Source organism: Perca flavescens, chromosome 19 (genome assembly GCF_004354835.1).
Source record: "Perca flavescens isolate YP-PL-M2 chromosome 19, PFLA_1.0, whole genome shotgun sequence".
NCBI classification, from domain to species: domain Eukaryota; kingdom Metazoa; phylum Chordata; class Actinopteri; order Perciformes; family Percidae; genus Perca; species Perca flavescens.
The window spans coordinates 4818601-4834589 of record NC_041349.1 but is presented as its reverse complement, the minus strand read 5'-3'; the positions used below and the strand labels follow the sequence as shown (position 1 = coordinate 4834589).

General features: G+C 39.7%; 2 protein-coding genes across 2 annotated transcripts in view; one reads left to right on the top strand and one right to left on the bottom strand.

The window, feature by feature from the left end:
• LOC114546120 (low affinity immunoglobulin gamma Fc region receptor II-like) overlaps positions 1-15989 on the top strand; it is a 1096214-nt gene that overhangs the window by 33776 nt on the left and 1046449 nt on the right. The gene's annotated exons all lie outside the window — the stretch shown is intronic.
• The window catches only part of LOC114574050 (uncharacterized), a 257231-nt gene continuing 247038 nt past the window's right edge, over positions 5797-15989 (bottom strand). Inside the window, exons 12-14 of the mRNA XM_028606346.1 lie at positions 12415-12510; positions 10772-10861; positions 5797-6384 (exon numbers count right to left, since the gene is read on the bottom strand). Coding sequence (XP_028462147.1) covers positions 6335-6384; positions 10772-10861; positions 12415-12510 — 236 coding nt within the window. The 3' untranslated portion in view covers positions 5797-6334. The remainder of the gene's footprint in view (positions 6385-10771; positions 10862-12414; positions 12511-15989) is intronic.

Below are 15989 nucleotides of genomic sequence, written 5' to 3'. Positions count from 1 at the left end.
ATAAAGTCTCATCTTTATCCACTTTAATACATCATGATTCATAATATTTTGTATACTTAATATGAATATGCAAAGTAACAAAAGCTATACAAAATAGAAAAGTAAAGACGTACAATAGGAAAGTAGGAGAAAATGAAAATACTCAATTAAAAGTACGTTACAGTTGTGTTGAAGTACGGCATAGTTACTTTCCACGGCTGATAAAATGCAATGATATTTACGTGCAGCAAGACTAAACATTAATTCGCGACATGTTTAAATCTGTCAGCAGCTCGGACACACTGCTGTCTGCGCTGACGTACCGTCACCTGTTGGGACACAGATGTTGTCCGTACCGTCTCCGGTTCTGGCTCTGACCACGGGAACAGAACAGCTCACTTCAACGCAGCGTAATAACTCCTGAAAATAATGTCCGTCTCGCAAATGTATCTGTCTCTGCAGTCATCTCAACCATCGAATACAGCAAAAGGAAATAATACTCACAGCTTTTTTTTTCCTGTAAAGAAATGTTTCGCGGTGTTGGTGAATTCTTAAAAAACAAAACACCACTAAATGTTGCATTAAATTGTGTTGTAACTCGCGTTACTGAGATTGTAACGAGTATAATATTACCGAAATTTAATTAGGAATGCATTATATTACTGCGTTACAGCAAAAAGGAATACATTATTGTAATTGCGTTACTTTTGTAATACTAACAGCCAGAATATGAAGGACAAAGAAACAACAGCAAAACGCCATAAACACAAAATAATAAATAAAGATAAATCCCATTTGTAACAGCATGTAAATCGCAGTCACTTCAAACACTGAGTCAACATGGACAATTAAAAATGATAGGTGGTGGCTCCTCATGTCCGCAGTCCCCATTCTGTATCCCCTCGACCAACAGTAAGGGAGTTGAGTCCATCCTCACATCCTCCATCCCCATCTGGTACGCTGCTAGCACTGCCAAGCACAAGGGCAGACTGCAGTGTGTCATTTGGTCAGCTGAGAAGGTGATTGGCTGCAATCTGCCGCCGCTCCAGGACCTTTACTCCACCAGGACTCTGAAGCGTGCTGGAGAGACACAAACTCTTTGAGTAACACCACCAGAACAGTTTTTTCCAATCTGCCACTAGCCTTATCAACAAGTCCCAGAACCCACCCTGACTCTCTCCACACCCCACCTGTGGCTCCTCATGCCACTGTACTCTCTCTGCTGTACTGCGCTTTTTATTTTTACTTTTAATACATACTGTGTATATATTTATACTTATATTGTTTATATTCTAATACTTGATTTTCTTAACTTTCTTATATTAAGAGAATGTGTGACATGCACAATAAAGCTTTTTCTGATTCTGATTCAGATTCTAATATTAGATATCCTGATCCACTCTCCACACCAGATGGTAGCGGTGGATTCACCAAGAAGAAGAAGACACCTGTGTGTGTGTGTGTGTGTGTGTGTGTGCCGTGTGCACTAAGAGCAAAATTTGCAGTTTCTCTTTCTGCTCTGTGTATGTGGGTGTTTGTGAACAAAAGGGCAAAAGCTTAAAAAAGTGTCGAGATGTTAAATAAAACCCTCAAATTTAACATAAAAACAGGAAAGTGGCTGGGAAGCACTACAAAACTGCAGGGTTTCTTTCTGCTGCTGTGTGTGTGTGTTTTAAAGGTTTAAATACAAAAATATGTGTAACCCTTGTGTTGTCTTTCTTTATCAGAAATATGGGTTTCTTTCAACCAAATTAACCAAAAATAGCATGGGTGGTTCCCAATGAAGTTCTTTGCAAGCAAAATTAATGATCACTACTTTCATAGAATTTTGGGTGTTTTATTTAGTTTTAGAGCATTTGTGTTCTTGACCCGGTGGTGCAATGGGGCACTTTTGCGCTCAACAGCAGATGAACACACACACACGTACATGAAAGCACATGCGGAGACACACAAACATCCACACAAACATACCCCCCCCCCCCCCACCCCTACAAACACACATATTCATACAAACAGCAGATGGGAACTACCTTATGTTATTGATCACATTATTGTGCTTTCCAGCACATGGAAATGCAAACAAACACACACACACACACACACGCACACACACACACGTGGACCACAAACATGCACATGTACACTTGTGTGCGTGCGTGGACATGCATTCGCACACACACACACACACACACACACACACACACAAAAGACAACATACTGAAATTGGGCAATGGATCATTATTATTTTCGGGAGATGAACACACACGCGCGCACATGCTTGCGTGCGCACACACACACACACACACACACACACACACACACACAAACAGTAGCTGAGACCTGCAAAAGATCACACTATTGTGCTTTTCGGCACATGAACATGCACGCATGCACGCACACAAACACACACATGCATACACACACACACACACACACCCGTTGCATAGTGGATCACACTACTGTTCTTTTCAGCAGATGAACACACACACACACGGACACACATGTACATGCAGACGTGCACATGCACGCACTCACATGCATGCCCAATCTCACACACACACACACACACACACACACACACACACACACACACACACACACACACACACACATAAACAGCTGAGACCTGCAATATAACACACTATTGAGCTGTCCTTACATAAAAATGTACACAGACACACAAATGCACACACAGACATGTGCGCACACAAACTCACACACACACACACAAATACAAACATACAGACACAACTTCAAACTAACTTGTTGTTATAACACCTTTGATGTATCTTTTCCTAAATGGGGACAAGTAAACTTTCCGTAAATTTTTTTTTTCCTTTTTGGTAGCTCTCCTTTGTTTGTGAATATAATTGCATCAGTTAATTTTAACCTGGGAATATAATAATTGTCACATACCAGCCATTAATCCAAACACAACTAATGATTGATGATCCTCATTTTACTCAGAAGGTAGGTATAATTTCATGTAAATGAGGTCTGTTGACCATAAATAGAAAAGAGTGTAAAACTAGTTGAGATGAATTGGAATGAAGTTGGATAAAAGTGGTAATACAGAATTAAGGGATTCATTATAATTGTCTATGCTTTATAAACACGCAAAGCAGACCAGGTCACTGGGTAATATTATTAATTATTAATTTTTGACCCGGGAGGACAACAAGTGTGATTATTGGCTGCCATTAAAAAAAATTGAAATAGTTTCCAAATAGTATTTTCACTAAACTTTGACTTATACCAGTCTGTGATAACCCATCAACATATGTTCCCATTGATCTCAACTGTTATTCAAAATAATTCATAATTTCAGCTTTTTTTAACTCAGAAATTAAGTTTTTTTGACCATATATAAAAACAAAAATAAGTGAAAAACTAGTGGTAGTAAGTTGGAACAAAGTTGGCTAAGAAGATGTAACACAGAATTGGGTGATCATTTATACTTGCTTTATAAACTGGCAAAACAGACGGGAGGAAAACACAAGGAGTAAGAGGGAAGATAGTAAGGATGGGGAGCCTGGCTGTGTCACGTTGCTTCAAATGACAGTTTAGATAGTGAAAAAACTAACTTACTTGTTGCTGCCCTTCAGAGTTTGGTTTGACTTCATGTATTAACTTCTAGATGTGTTCTCATCAACGTCACCATCTGCTAGAAGAATTGGGATGTATCCGTGGAATGTTTGTGTGCCATCTGATGGCTTGTATGTTATGAAAAGTTGCCGGTGAAAAATAAAAAAAGCAGTCATAGTGTAACAGTGAATATGTCTGGTGTGGAAGAATCCTGTATATCTGCTCATAAGGAGCTAAACAATACGGCATGAAGATTTCTGTAACTTTTAAACTTGTACAGACTGAATCTTCACTGACTACAGAATCACACCTCAGACCCTCTGCTCTGTAGCTGTTTGTGATTGGTGTAAAGTTTCCAACCACTGGCTGATGTTGCAGCTGTTTATAGTCTGCGGTGTGTTTGTTCTCTGTTCTCTGTTCTCTGTTCTCTGCGCTGAAGAGAAGCGTGGATCGGTTAGCCACAACCAGAACAAATGTTCCATCTGTCAGAGATGTGAAACCCACAGAACCACACGAGGTAAACAAGCGCTGACACCAGAGTTTATTGATCCTGCACAGAAACAAGCTCATAAATACAATGTAAATATCAATTAATAGTTATCATCATTAGACTCTGTTCAGTAGATATTTGCTGGTTGTTGTGCAACGTATGAAACACTTACAGAGGAACAAATCTAAGAATTAAATAAGAAGCATTTGTTTGAACGAAATACATCTAAAGAATGCAAACATGCTTAAAGGGGTGATAGAATGCAAAACCGATTTTACCTTGTCGTAGTTGAATAACGACAGTTTAGTGGGTAACTAGGACATACATAGAACCTCTAAATCCCATTGACACCTCTTTCCTCTGCAAATCTCACATTTTGAAACTGCCTCTGAAAACGGGCGAATCTCAACAAGCCGCATAGTTGACGTCAACTATTGCGGCTCCTCCTCCTTTGGCTCTAGTCTCTCTCTTTGTCACGCCCCAACATTTACATAGGCTACACAACTGATCCGAGGTCAGCTTAGTCTTCTGAATAGGTCGGGCAGATCTCAAGGAGTTCAGCGGCCCGAGCTGCCTCGCCGCCTGGCCTGCCTTCCTTCACAGACCCCGGCCAGCTGTGAGGTAGCTGGAGCTCCGTCATGGCTGGCAGCCCACGGCACCCCATACCTGCGCAAAGTCACAGTTTTTTGGGGTTAATGGACTACCAAACGCCGCTGCTCTGACAGAGCTCCAGGGCCTGCAGCTCCCCTCTTACTGCTAATGGCCGGTGTGTGTGAGTGAAAGCGCGGTCAGTGAGCTTGTTACGCCAGCAATCTCTTACCACTGGTTTCAGTTAATCTTTTAATGTGTGTAATTATAATGTGTTGAGTTATTTAAACAAACGATTGGGGAAATAAACGCAGCTTGTCCGCGTTAGAGCCTGCGGTTGGATGTAGCTCTATCAATGAGAGCGAGCTAGCCTCCTCTTAGAATTCCTCTGAAATTCACACATTCAAATATTCATCAACTTGAAATCGGACACCGTTGTTAACTTTATAAGACATTTAGGGAGACGTTGTATAAATGGCGTGACAAAATTCAAACTGTAAACATACTTTAATTATGCCGAAAATGAAGCTAACTATCCGTGATTTGTAGCTACACATAGCTAGGATTGAAGGGACAGTCATAGCTAACGAAACCCCTACTGTTAACAAAAATTCATTAACTTGAAATCGGACACCGTTGTTAGCTTTATAAAACATTTAGGGAGATGTTGTATTAGTGGCGTGACAAAATTGAAACTGTAAATATAATCTAATTGAAACCTGTGGTAAGAGATTGCTGGTGTAACTGGTGTAACAAGCCATTTAGCTAGCAGGAAGAGGGGAGCTGCAGGCCCTGGAGCTCTGTCAGGGCAGCGGCGTTTAGTTCATTAACCCCAAAAACGGTGACTTTGCGTGGGTATGGAGTGCTGTGGGCTGCCAGCCGCGACGGAGCTCTATCAACCTCACAGCAGGCCGGGGTCTGTGAAGGAAGGCAGGCCAGGCGGCGAGGCAGCAACCAATCAGTGCGCAGCTCATTCTGAATATTCATGAGCATACCATATTTGGAAGAAAAGCTCTTGTTCCAGATAGAGCCATATTCACAGGGTAGTTAAGGGCCTAATAAAATATCATTTGGCCAATTTTCAGCCCAACCAATGTTACATACCCCATTAGGAGACCTTAAGGAACAGTGTAAAATACCCTATATAATCATTCTATCACCCCTTTAACATTTGAGTTGTTTGTCTCTTTGTAGCTGCATTAGGCTCATTTAGCTCATCAATCAACATGTATTCATAAAGTGCTTCACAGCAACCAACAGGTATCCAAACTGCTTAAAGGACCAAGAATAAAACAACATACCGTACAATAAAGAGAGTAAAACATAGAATACAGTAATAGTATATATAGTAATGCATAGTAACAGGTGAAAGAAAGGGAAAATGCTGAAACGCTACTGTGCATTAAATGACATTCTAAATAAAGAAGTTTTAATTTTGGATTTCAAAAGAGCGACTTCGGTAATGGTGTGAATGTCAGGTGGTAACTAAGTTCCAAAGTCTCAAGGCAGCAACTGCAAAAGAGTGATTTCTCCCCCCTGCACCCCCCACAGTTTGTACCTCGACCTTGGGACTTCTAAAGCCAGTTGGTTGGATGATCAGACTGCTATTCAGGTACAGATGTAGGTGTGAGGGTCTCTGGGGACCAGTGATTGGCCGGCTGGACTCCACTGGTTGGACTGGTGTGATGGTGTTCAGGTCTTCCTCACTGAGGAGTAGAGGACCTCTGGGTCTGCTGGAGGCTCTGAACACAAACAGCAGACAAACAATATGAGAAACTGTTGGAGACAAACTCCATCAGCAGACAAACAGTGTTCTTCAACAGGAAGTTGTTTAGCTCGCTTAATACATTTAGATAGGCGCGGCATTTTTATTTTTAGCCTAAAGACCATCGCAGGTTAAATGTCATAGTCCAGTCCATGAACAAGTCGAGGAAACATTATGCATACATTTCAAAACAAATTAGTGCTGTTTTATCTCAATGGTATAGACATAGAATATTAAAAGTAAAATGTACACTGTTTTTATCAGAAATGTAAAAGAGAAGTAGAAAGAAAAAGGAAGTTAAATAGTTAGAACTGTACTGAATTAAAATAAAATGAGGAAGATCAAAAAACTTCCTGCTTTTATTTTGTTAGTTCAGACATGTCTTTAATAAGAGACAGAGACTGCAAGACCAATTTTAAAAGGCCATTTGAAGATATATGTGAAAAATGTAAATATTACACTATTGTAATATCATGTAAACATCATATTCTATTTGGATTTTCAAAATAAGGCCTTTTTTTTCTGAATATATAGCATTTTTCGATGGAGACTGAAGGTTTTAGAAGCAGTCTTTGGACATGGATACAGTACATTCAGAATCTGTGCCTCAGTTTGCGACACAGCCTCCTGCCTGTTTATGGCTGCATGGTAACAGGAATATTGGTGCTTTATGTTATTCAAGGGAGCTGTGGCTCAGGTAGTAGAGTGATCGTCAGTTTACTGGTATCAACAGGAGGAAGGTGCTGCTGTGGTTGAACACGTTGCAATTATTAGTTGCATTAATGGTCAGTTTGAGAAAACAAAACATCTTTGGTCTGCTGAGTCTGTCTCCTCTTTTATATCCAAACTTAAATCTTACTTTGAGACAGGATGAACATACCTATTCAAATGTTCAATGTTGTCGTCTTAAAGTATTACTCCAATGTTATTTTACATGTTTTGTCTTGTCAGTGACTCATGTTCAGACTCCAAATAACAGCCAATGTATCTTACAAGTATTGCGTGTTTATTGAAGCCTGATACATCCTCTTCCTCTGTGCCACAGAGCTCCATTGTTGTTTAAAACCTATAACTGAATATGTTTGCATACAAACATTTATTTCGGGTTTTTGTCCTTATTCCTAAAAAGACAATATTTTGACTAAGCTATTTTCATGGCTTATTAAAGAATATTTCACTGATATTCCCGTTTTCATGCAGCCATTTAAACTAGGATGTTTTTCAAAGTGTTCCTGTGGTGGAGGACTTGTTGGAGCGTGTGAGCACAGCTTTCCTCTTTCATTCTTTTAACCAGCTTCTAGAAAAGGTCGGCTCATACTCAAAACCTGTTGATATCAAATGTTTAAAAGAATCTGTAGGCTGTAATCAGTGTTTTATCCCTCACTTTGCATTCCTTCAAGCCCCTCTACACCAGATGACAAAAAACATCCACATCATGTCCTCTGGAGTGCCGAAGAGACAGACGGCCTGATACTCTGAGACAAACCAGAATCATGCCGACGCCGTGGGAAAAGTAACCTGACTCCACCAGATGGATCGCTTCGCATTTGCTCGGCATATCCATCTTGGAACTTTCCGTTGGAGAACTTTTGGGAAGGGGCGAAAATACTGGTTAGCTGATTAGATAAACCATCCGTCTATCACCATCTAGACGAGTCAAATCAACCAATCAGATCAAACTCTTGCCGAAACCAGTCAGGAGAAGAGCAAAAACATCTTTTCCTCCGAGAAAAGCCTCCAGTGCCGCTTTTTGATCTTCTTTCAATGAAGGAATACTTTGTAATTCGGATAAAACTTGCGTGATAGCAACACTCATCTCATCCGTGGAAGCTGCCATGTTGTTTTTATACTGAAGAGTCGCTTCTCGTTGTGTTCCAACTAAACCCACCTCAAAACCACTTCGTAACACATGTTATAATGCTCGCCTAGCTGTTAGCATGGCACGCCCTCATACTCTGCTTCTGACTGGCTAGTAGTCCTTACCTAGGTACTGTCAGGGCACGCCCTCATACTCTGCTTCTGACTGGCTAGTAGTCCTTACCTAGGTACTGTCAGGGCACGCCCTCATACTCTGCTTCTGACTGGCTAGTAGTCCTTACCTAGGTACTGTCAGGGCACGCCCTCATACTCTGCTTCTGACTGGCTGTCAGTCCTTACCTGACTGGCTAGTCCTTACTGTCAGGGCACGCCCTCATACTCTGCTTCTGACTGGCTAGTAGTCCTTACCTAGGTACTGTCAGGGCACGCCCTCATACTCTGCTTCTGACTGGCTAGTAGTCCTTACCCAGGTACTCTGCATGTGCGACTCCCAACAAAGATGGAACAGAAGTGAGATGCCTCACTCTGTAGCTAAAACAGAAGGCTCAACACACAGGGTGAAAAGATGAGATGCAGCAATGTGCAGTATACCACAAAAATATGGTGTTTTTTAATTAATAAATAAATAAAATGTAAACCTATTCTGGTACAACCTCTAAATACAATTATGAACCGGAAAATGAGCATAATATGAGCGCTTTCAAAAACAAGAATGGATACACGCCCCCTGAGAGTCTCCTGAAAACCAATAAAAATGTATAAAATTATAAACGTCCACTGGTTAAGGGGAAGTACAATTTTTTTTTCAGTTTGCTGATGTCAGGGCTGAACTGGAAACCCCGTTCATGTGACATGGACTTATCCATCCATTCACCAACCGTTCTTACGAAGAAATGTGTTCTTAAACCCTTCTTACGCACTTTTTACAAAGATTCTGGCATTCACTAATGTTTTCTTAACTTGGATTTGTTCTTAGCTAAAAACAAAATCTACGAACACTGAAAAGCACTCTTATGCACATTTGAGTGATGACAATTTGCTCCAAATAATTGGTTACTGCATTTTATTTAATTCTACAGTGGTTTACAATGATAGTATTGTACTGTAATGTATTTCTGATCATTTGTTGATAAAAAATCATATTATTCAAAAAAGACACTAACACTGCAATTTCCATCAGCAATTAAACTGATTAAATCCTGCGTTATTTGGTGATTGATCGCTATTTATAGAGCCAAAATGCAGTGGTAGAATGTAACAAAGTACAAATTCTTCCTAACTGTACTTAAGTACATTTTTCACGTATCTGTACTTTACTTAAGTAGAATCAATGGTGCATAGCCTACTTTTGATTTTTACTTTGTTACATTTTGCAGCAATTATCTATACGTTCTACTCCACTACATTTCTACAATGTTCCGTTACATTTTCTGATCAGTTTTTTGCCAAAACGTCTTCCTGACCGTCCCACGTTTGTCTCACCAGTGAAGTTTGGTTGCCGTAGATACTGTATATATGAGTTGCCATAGATACTATATATATGGGGCACCGCCGATCCAAGCCGGCTCCGGTGCTCCAGAGCCCGGGCGCAGCGCCGCTGACCCTCGGTAATACAGCCCCGGTAAAAGTGAAAATGAAAACGTTTGTTTTTTTATTATTCCCATTTTTAAATCCTAGTTGCTATATCTATTTCTCTCCAGAGCGTTGTTTACTCCTCCGCCAGGCTGTGTAAGACGCGTTCATATCTTATTTATTTGGCTGGACCTCTTCACATCTCCCCATTTGCGCTGCTTCACACACTTTATTTGCTTACTTGCATGTTTAAAGAAAATAAAAATACATCCATGAATAAAACCAACCGCATTCCCATTCTAACACATTTCCGTTTCATGGTTAGTTGGATAGGAACTTTTCTTAAAAGCCAGGCTTTGTTTGTGGTTGTGGACACCTTCTACTTTTACTAAAGTAAATATGTCTCTTGTTATTTGTACTTTTATTTAAGTACTGAGATTCAGTACTTCCTCCACCGCGGCTCCGACAATCTCCGACAACCTGTCTCCCAGGAGGTGCACAGGAAGTGTCATGTCCTTATTTGGGAATTTTTGGGGCGTTTTCTTATGCTAATTAGGAACAACTGGCACGCGCTTTCAGTTAAGAAGACGTGGGATTCATCAATCCTAAGAACACAGGTGCGAACAAATCTGCTGTTTAAGAACACGTCATGAATCCGACGTAGACTTTTCTTAGAAACCTTCTTAAGAACATATTTAAGAGAAAACTTAGGAAGATATTGGTGAATGAGGCCCAATGTCTTTTTCAGATGTAAAGGTGGTCCATGTTGCACTGGATGACGTGTTTCTTCATCACCATGAACACACACTGTAGTTCATTCACAAATACTCAGTGGAGCACTACATGAGGATTAACTATTGAAATAGTCCCTAAAAAATTAAAAGTCAATATTTGTTTGATAGAAAGTGAGCAGCTGAACTGTTGTGTGTTCAACAGATGTTTCTAGAGATGGAGACATAGAAGAACAGCCAAACCTCTCTTCCTTTTTGTCTTCTTCTCTTTGATCGCTATTTGTCCGACATCTGTTGTTCTCACTCCGGAGTAGATTGCAGCAGGATCACTCTCTGGAAAAGAAATATCATTATTAATATCAGGGCTGTACAGTATATGTACTACTTATGCAAAAAGTATACCGATTATTTGAAGTCCTACAACAATCAGTAGTACTAAAAAATGACATAATAATAAAATGTAAAAGTTTGATAAGTTAAAAATTAAATGCAAATAAAATAATAGCTTTTAAGTATAAAAGTCTATTATTTAAGGGGAAGTACAACTTTTCAGTTTTTTTTCTTCTCAACACTTGTTGCTGATGTCACGGCTTAAATGGAAACCTAGTCCGTGTGAAATGGACTTCACACTAACAGAGCTGCTATTTTACAGTAAGATAAGCAGACATGTCAACCACAGGAGGAACAAGTCACGATGTCAACATGTCAATGATACATATTCCCCATAGTATCAGAAAGTTATTTAATAAAAAGTTAATAAATTATAGCAGCAAATGTCAGGATATAACTTTTCAGGTCCTTAATTAACCTAGATCACCTGGGCCTGGTGGGCTGAGATAACTCAAGCTGCAGTCTCTCTCTCTCTCTCTCTCTCTCTCTCTCTCTCTCTCTCTCTCTCTCTCTATCTCTATCTCCCTCTCTCTCTCCAGGCCCAACATGGTTTAGTTAGGTTATGGTTATGGTTATATGTCCTAGGTTAGCCTTTGGCTAAGTTAACACTTAACAACAGCAGCACACTCTCCCCTCTGTCAGTCATACACACCCTGCACACTGACTCATCTGATGTACACATCCTGTTCTGTATATAGTCAATTTCATATATATTCAGTTCCACAAAATGTAATATAGTCTTGTTTAAACTACAGATGTTCTGATACCGATAGCTCTGATACTGCCTACAGGGATAGTAGTATAGAGTTGTTAAAAAATAATAAAATATATGACACACTGGTATCGCATCGCTACTCGGTATCGGCTGATACACAAGTTCAGGTATCGGAATCGGTATCGGGAAGCAAAAAATGGTATCGGGCCATCTCTAGTTTAAACATTGAACATGGTGTCTTCTCCCTCTTTGTTGTGACCTCCTGACGCGGATCATGAGATGTGTGTGTGTGGGGGGGCTTGTTTCATCAACTCATATTAGTAGTAGGTTGTGTGTTTTAGTGTTGATTAGTCGGTGCAGCTAAGTGTTGTTCTAGCCAGCGCTGTTTTTTGTCTTTGTTGTGAGCTCTGATTTTTCCTTGTTGAGAGATCCTATTTGGCTGCATGTGAACAGAAAGGTTAGTGGAATATTCATTATCAGCTGCTTAGAGGAATGATGTCTTTTTCAGAATAAGGGCAAAAAAACTGTAGAAGATGCATGTAAAGATGGTCCCTGTTGCACTGGATGACATGTTTCCTTATCACCATGAACACAAACTGTAGTTCATTCACAAATACTCACTAGAGCACCAGATCAGGATTAATCCGCTAATGAAAATAGTCCCTAATAAAGTCACTATTTCCTTATGTTTGTTTGATAGAAAGTGAGCAGCTGAACTGTTGTGTGTTCTCCTCTAACAGATGTTTCTAGAGATATAATCTACATAAAAGAGCAGCCGTACCTCTCTTCCTTTTTGTCTTCTTGTCTTTGATCACTATTTGTCCATGACTGACGTCTCCTGTTTTCACTCCGGAGTAGATTGCAGCAGGATCACTCCCTGGAAAAGAAATTACATTGATTATTTACAATTAATACTACTATTTTCCATAGTACTAGAAAATGACTTCATAGTAGATACATTTTAGCAGCAAATTTCCGGATATAGCTTTAAGACACAAGTGTCAAAGTCTACATAAGGGGAAGTACAATGTCAGGGCTTAAATGGAAACCCAGTTCATGTGAAATGGACTTCACACTAACAGAGCTGATCTTTTTTAGAGACATGTTGACCGCAGGAGGAACAAGTCACCATGTCAACATGTCAGGGTGTCGCACAAACAACACTTGGTTATTAACACACAAAATAATGTACAAATGTGTCAATTTCCCAGAGAGAGAGATATACTGAACTAGATTTAGATGAGCATCTTTGTTATGGGGCCATCAATATATTTGCCTAAGACAAACTTGGCAGTTGACAGAGAGATTTATGCTTCTTGCACCCCATTGCTAACAGGCTTTAAGATGAGACCTGAGTGATCAGATCACAAGAGGACAGCTCTAAGTACAGCTGAAAACACACAGGGTGCATTGAGATCAGATTTTAAAAAACACATTTGGAGGTGGTTTAGGTTGCATGTGTCCACATTCTTAATAACAGTAGTCATGTTTCCATCTAATTGTCAAGCGAATTTAAAAGAAAAACTTTTAAAATCTCGCAAAAAAGAAAGTTCAAAGCTTTTCCTTCAACTGATTTAGGGCGTAGTTTCGTCACAAGTTGATGTTACGTATGATTGTAGATTGCAAACCGACTTGCTAAATCAAAGAGTTTAGAAGCTAAGTTCTTGGCTAAATGGAGAAAGGTAGCATTGTACAAGTGGGCCACCTGTGCAGAATACAGGGTTGTGGCAGAGACATTTGGGGTCAGCGAGACAACCGTACATTGCTGTGTAGACACGGTGTGCAGGGCCATACCATTCAAGGTGTTGAACCAATTAGTCATTTTTCCCAACGTGTCTGAGGCACAGGCTATAGCGCACTGTAACTCCACCACGCAGCTCGTGCCACAAGTGTACTTCGCCCTGGATGGGACCTGTATCCCAACCCTTCTCCCATCCGATGGATACTGGGACTATATAGTCATGTGAGTTACATGTTTGCTACGTCACAACTTATTTGGCAAAGCTGTTTCCATCTCCCATTTTGCACATTAACTCTTTTTCGAAAAAGGCAAAAATCACCTCAAGCGAGTGTAAAAACTAAGACTTTTATTTTTTGCCGTTTCCATCAACATTTTCTAACGCGATACTCCAAAATACGTTGGTGGAACCCCCACTAATGAGAACGGAAAATGTGTCACATTAGGGCCGCCTATTGAGCTGTGAGCAGAGCTACACAAAGTATTTCTCATGCCAGAAAACACTAAATCGTGTGTGATGTTAAAATCATACTATTATTGATGTCTGTGTTTTTGTTGCTCTTTGGAGCTTTTTGCAGCGCTGTTCATTGAAAAAGGCAGCCAATTGCTATACAGTAACATTATTTTTAGTCAAATGTTCCAGAATTCACCAAAATGAAGGATATTACTCCAGATATTCCTGCTCTTACATCATCTCCTTTAGTCATTTATTAGTCTTGCATAGCTAGAGTTAGTTAGCGTTGTTTTTGGTACAGAGAAAGCTGGCAAACTCAAATCAGTGGCTGTGAAATGGTTTTATTTCATATAAATTCTTCACAATAAAAGCCCCCTTATTTTTCTAATTTAATTGCTTTTATTATGAAATGGCAAAATCATGAAATGTCTGGTCTTCATCGGCAGTAACATAGCATGACTCCTGCATGCGTACATTTATCGGCACACAGACAGACTGTGACAGCAAGTTTCTAATGTATGATTTAGTTGATGAGTATGAGCCTGTAAGCAAACAGAAACAGGGCCGTACACAAACATTTTGGGGGCAGGGGGTTTAAATGAAATTAAGGGCAAATGATTATTAAATAATTATATATTTATCTAACCTTAACCCTTTTTAAACGGGCTTATGCAGTTTTGGCCATTGTTTCGCTGTTTTCTGGCTTTTTGCAGGCAGGTTTCTCTATATACTAGAACATTACATAATAATAAAATGTAAAAGTTTGATAAATTAAAAATTAAATGCAAAAAAAATAATAGCTTTTAAGTATAAAAGTCTACTATTTAAGGGGAAGTACAACTTTTCAGTTTTTTTTTCTTCTCAACACTTGTTGCTGATGTCAGGGCTTAAATGGAAACCTAGTCCGTGTGAAATGGACTTCACACTAACAGAGCTGCTATTTTACAGTAAGATAAGCAGACATGTCAACCACAGGAGGAACAAGTCACGATGTCAACATGTCAATGATACATATTCCCCATAGTATCAGAAAGTTATTTCATAAAAAGTTAATAAATTATAGCAGCAAATGTCAGGATATAACTTTTCAGGTCCTTAATTAACCTAGATCACCTGGGCCTGGTGGGCTGAGATAACTCAAGCTGCAGTATTCTCTCTCTCTCTCTCTCTCTCTATCTCTATCTCTCTCTCTCTCTCCCTCTCTCTCTCCAGGCCCAACATGGTTTAGTTAGGTTATGGTTATGGTTATATGTCCTAGGTTAGCCTTTGGCTAAGTTAACACTTAACAACAGCAGCACACTCTCTCCTCTGTCAGTCATACACACCCTGCACACTGACTCATCTGATGTACACATCCTGTTCTGTATATAGTCAATTTCATATATATTCAGTTCCACAAAATGTAATAAAGTCTTGTTTAAACTAGAGATGTTCCGATACCTAAAGCGCTGGTATCGGTATTGGGAAGTACTGGAGTTTATGAACCGATCCGATACCACATAATAAAGCCCTAAAGAAAATCTACTTTAAAATAGTTTATTTATGTTCTTTTTCCGTTATAACTGACTGTCAAACTGGACAATAAAAGAAAGTTCTGCGGCATTCATTGTTTGTTTGTTCATGTTTCACAAAGAGTTTAACCTGAGCAAGACCAACAACAAAGATAGAAACCATATCACATCCATACAGGGATAGTAGTATACAGCTGTTAAAACATAATAAAATATATGACACACTGGTATCACATCGCTACTCGGTATCGGCTGATACACAAGTTCAGGTATCGGAATCGGTATCGGGAAGCAAAAAAATGGTATCGGGCCATCTCTATTTTAAACATTGAACATGGTGTCTTCTCCCTCTTTGTTGTGACCTCCTGACGCGGATCATGAGATGTGTGTGTGTGGGGGGGCTTGTTTCATCAAGTCATATTAGTAGTAGGTTGTGTGTTTTAGTGTTGATTAGTCGGTGCAGCTAAGTGTTGTTCTAGCCAGCGCTGTTTTTTGTCTTTGTTGTGAGCTCTGATTTTTCCTTGTTGAGAGATCCTATTTGGCTGCATGTGAACAGAAAGGTTAGTGGAATATTCATTATCAGCTGCTTAGAGGAATGATGTCTTTTTCAGAATAAGGGCAAAAAAACTGTAGAAGATGAATGTAAAGATGGT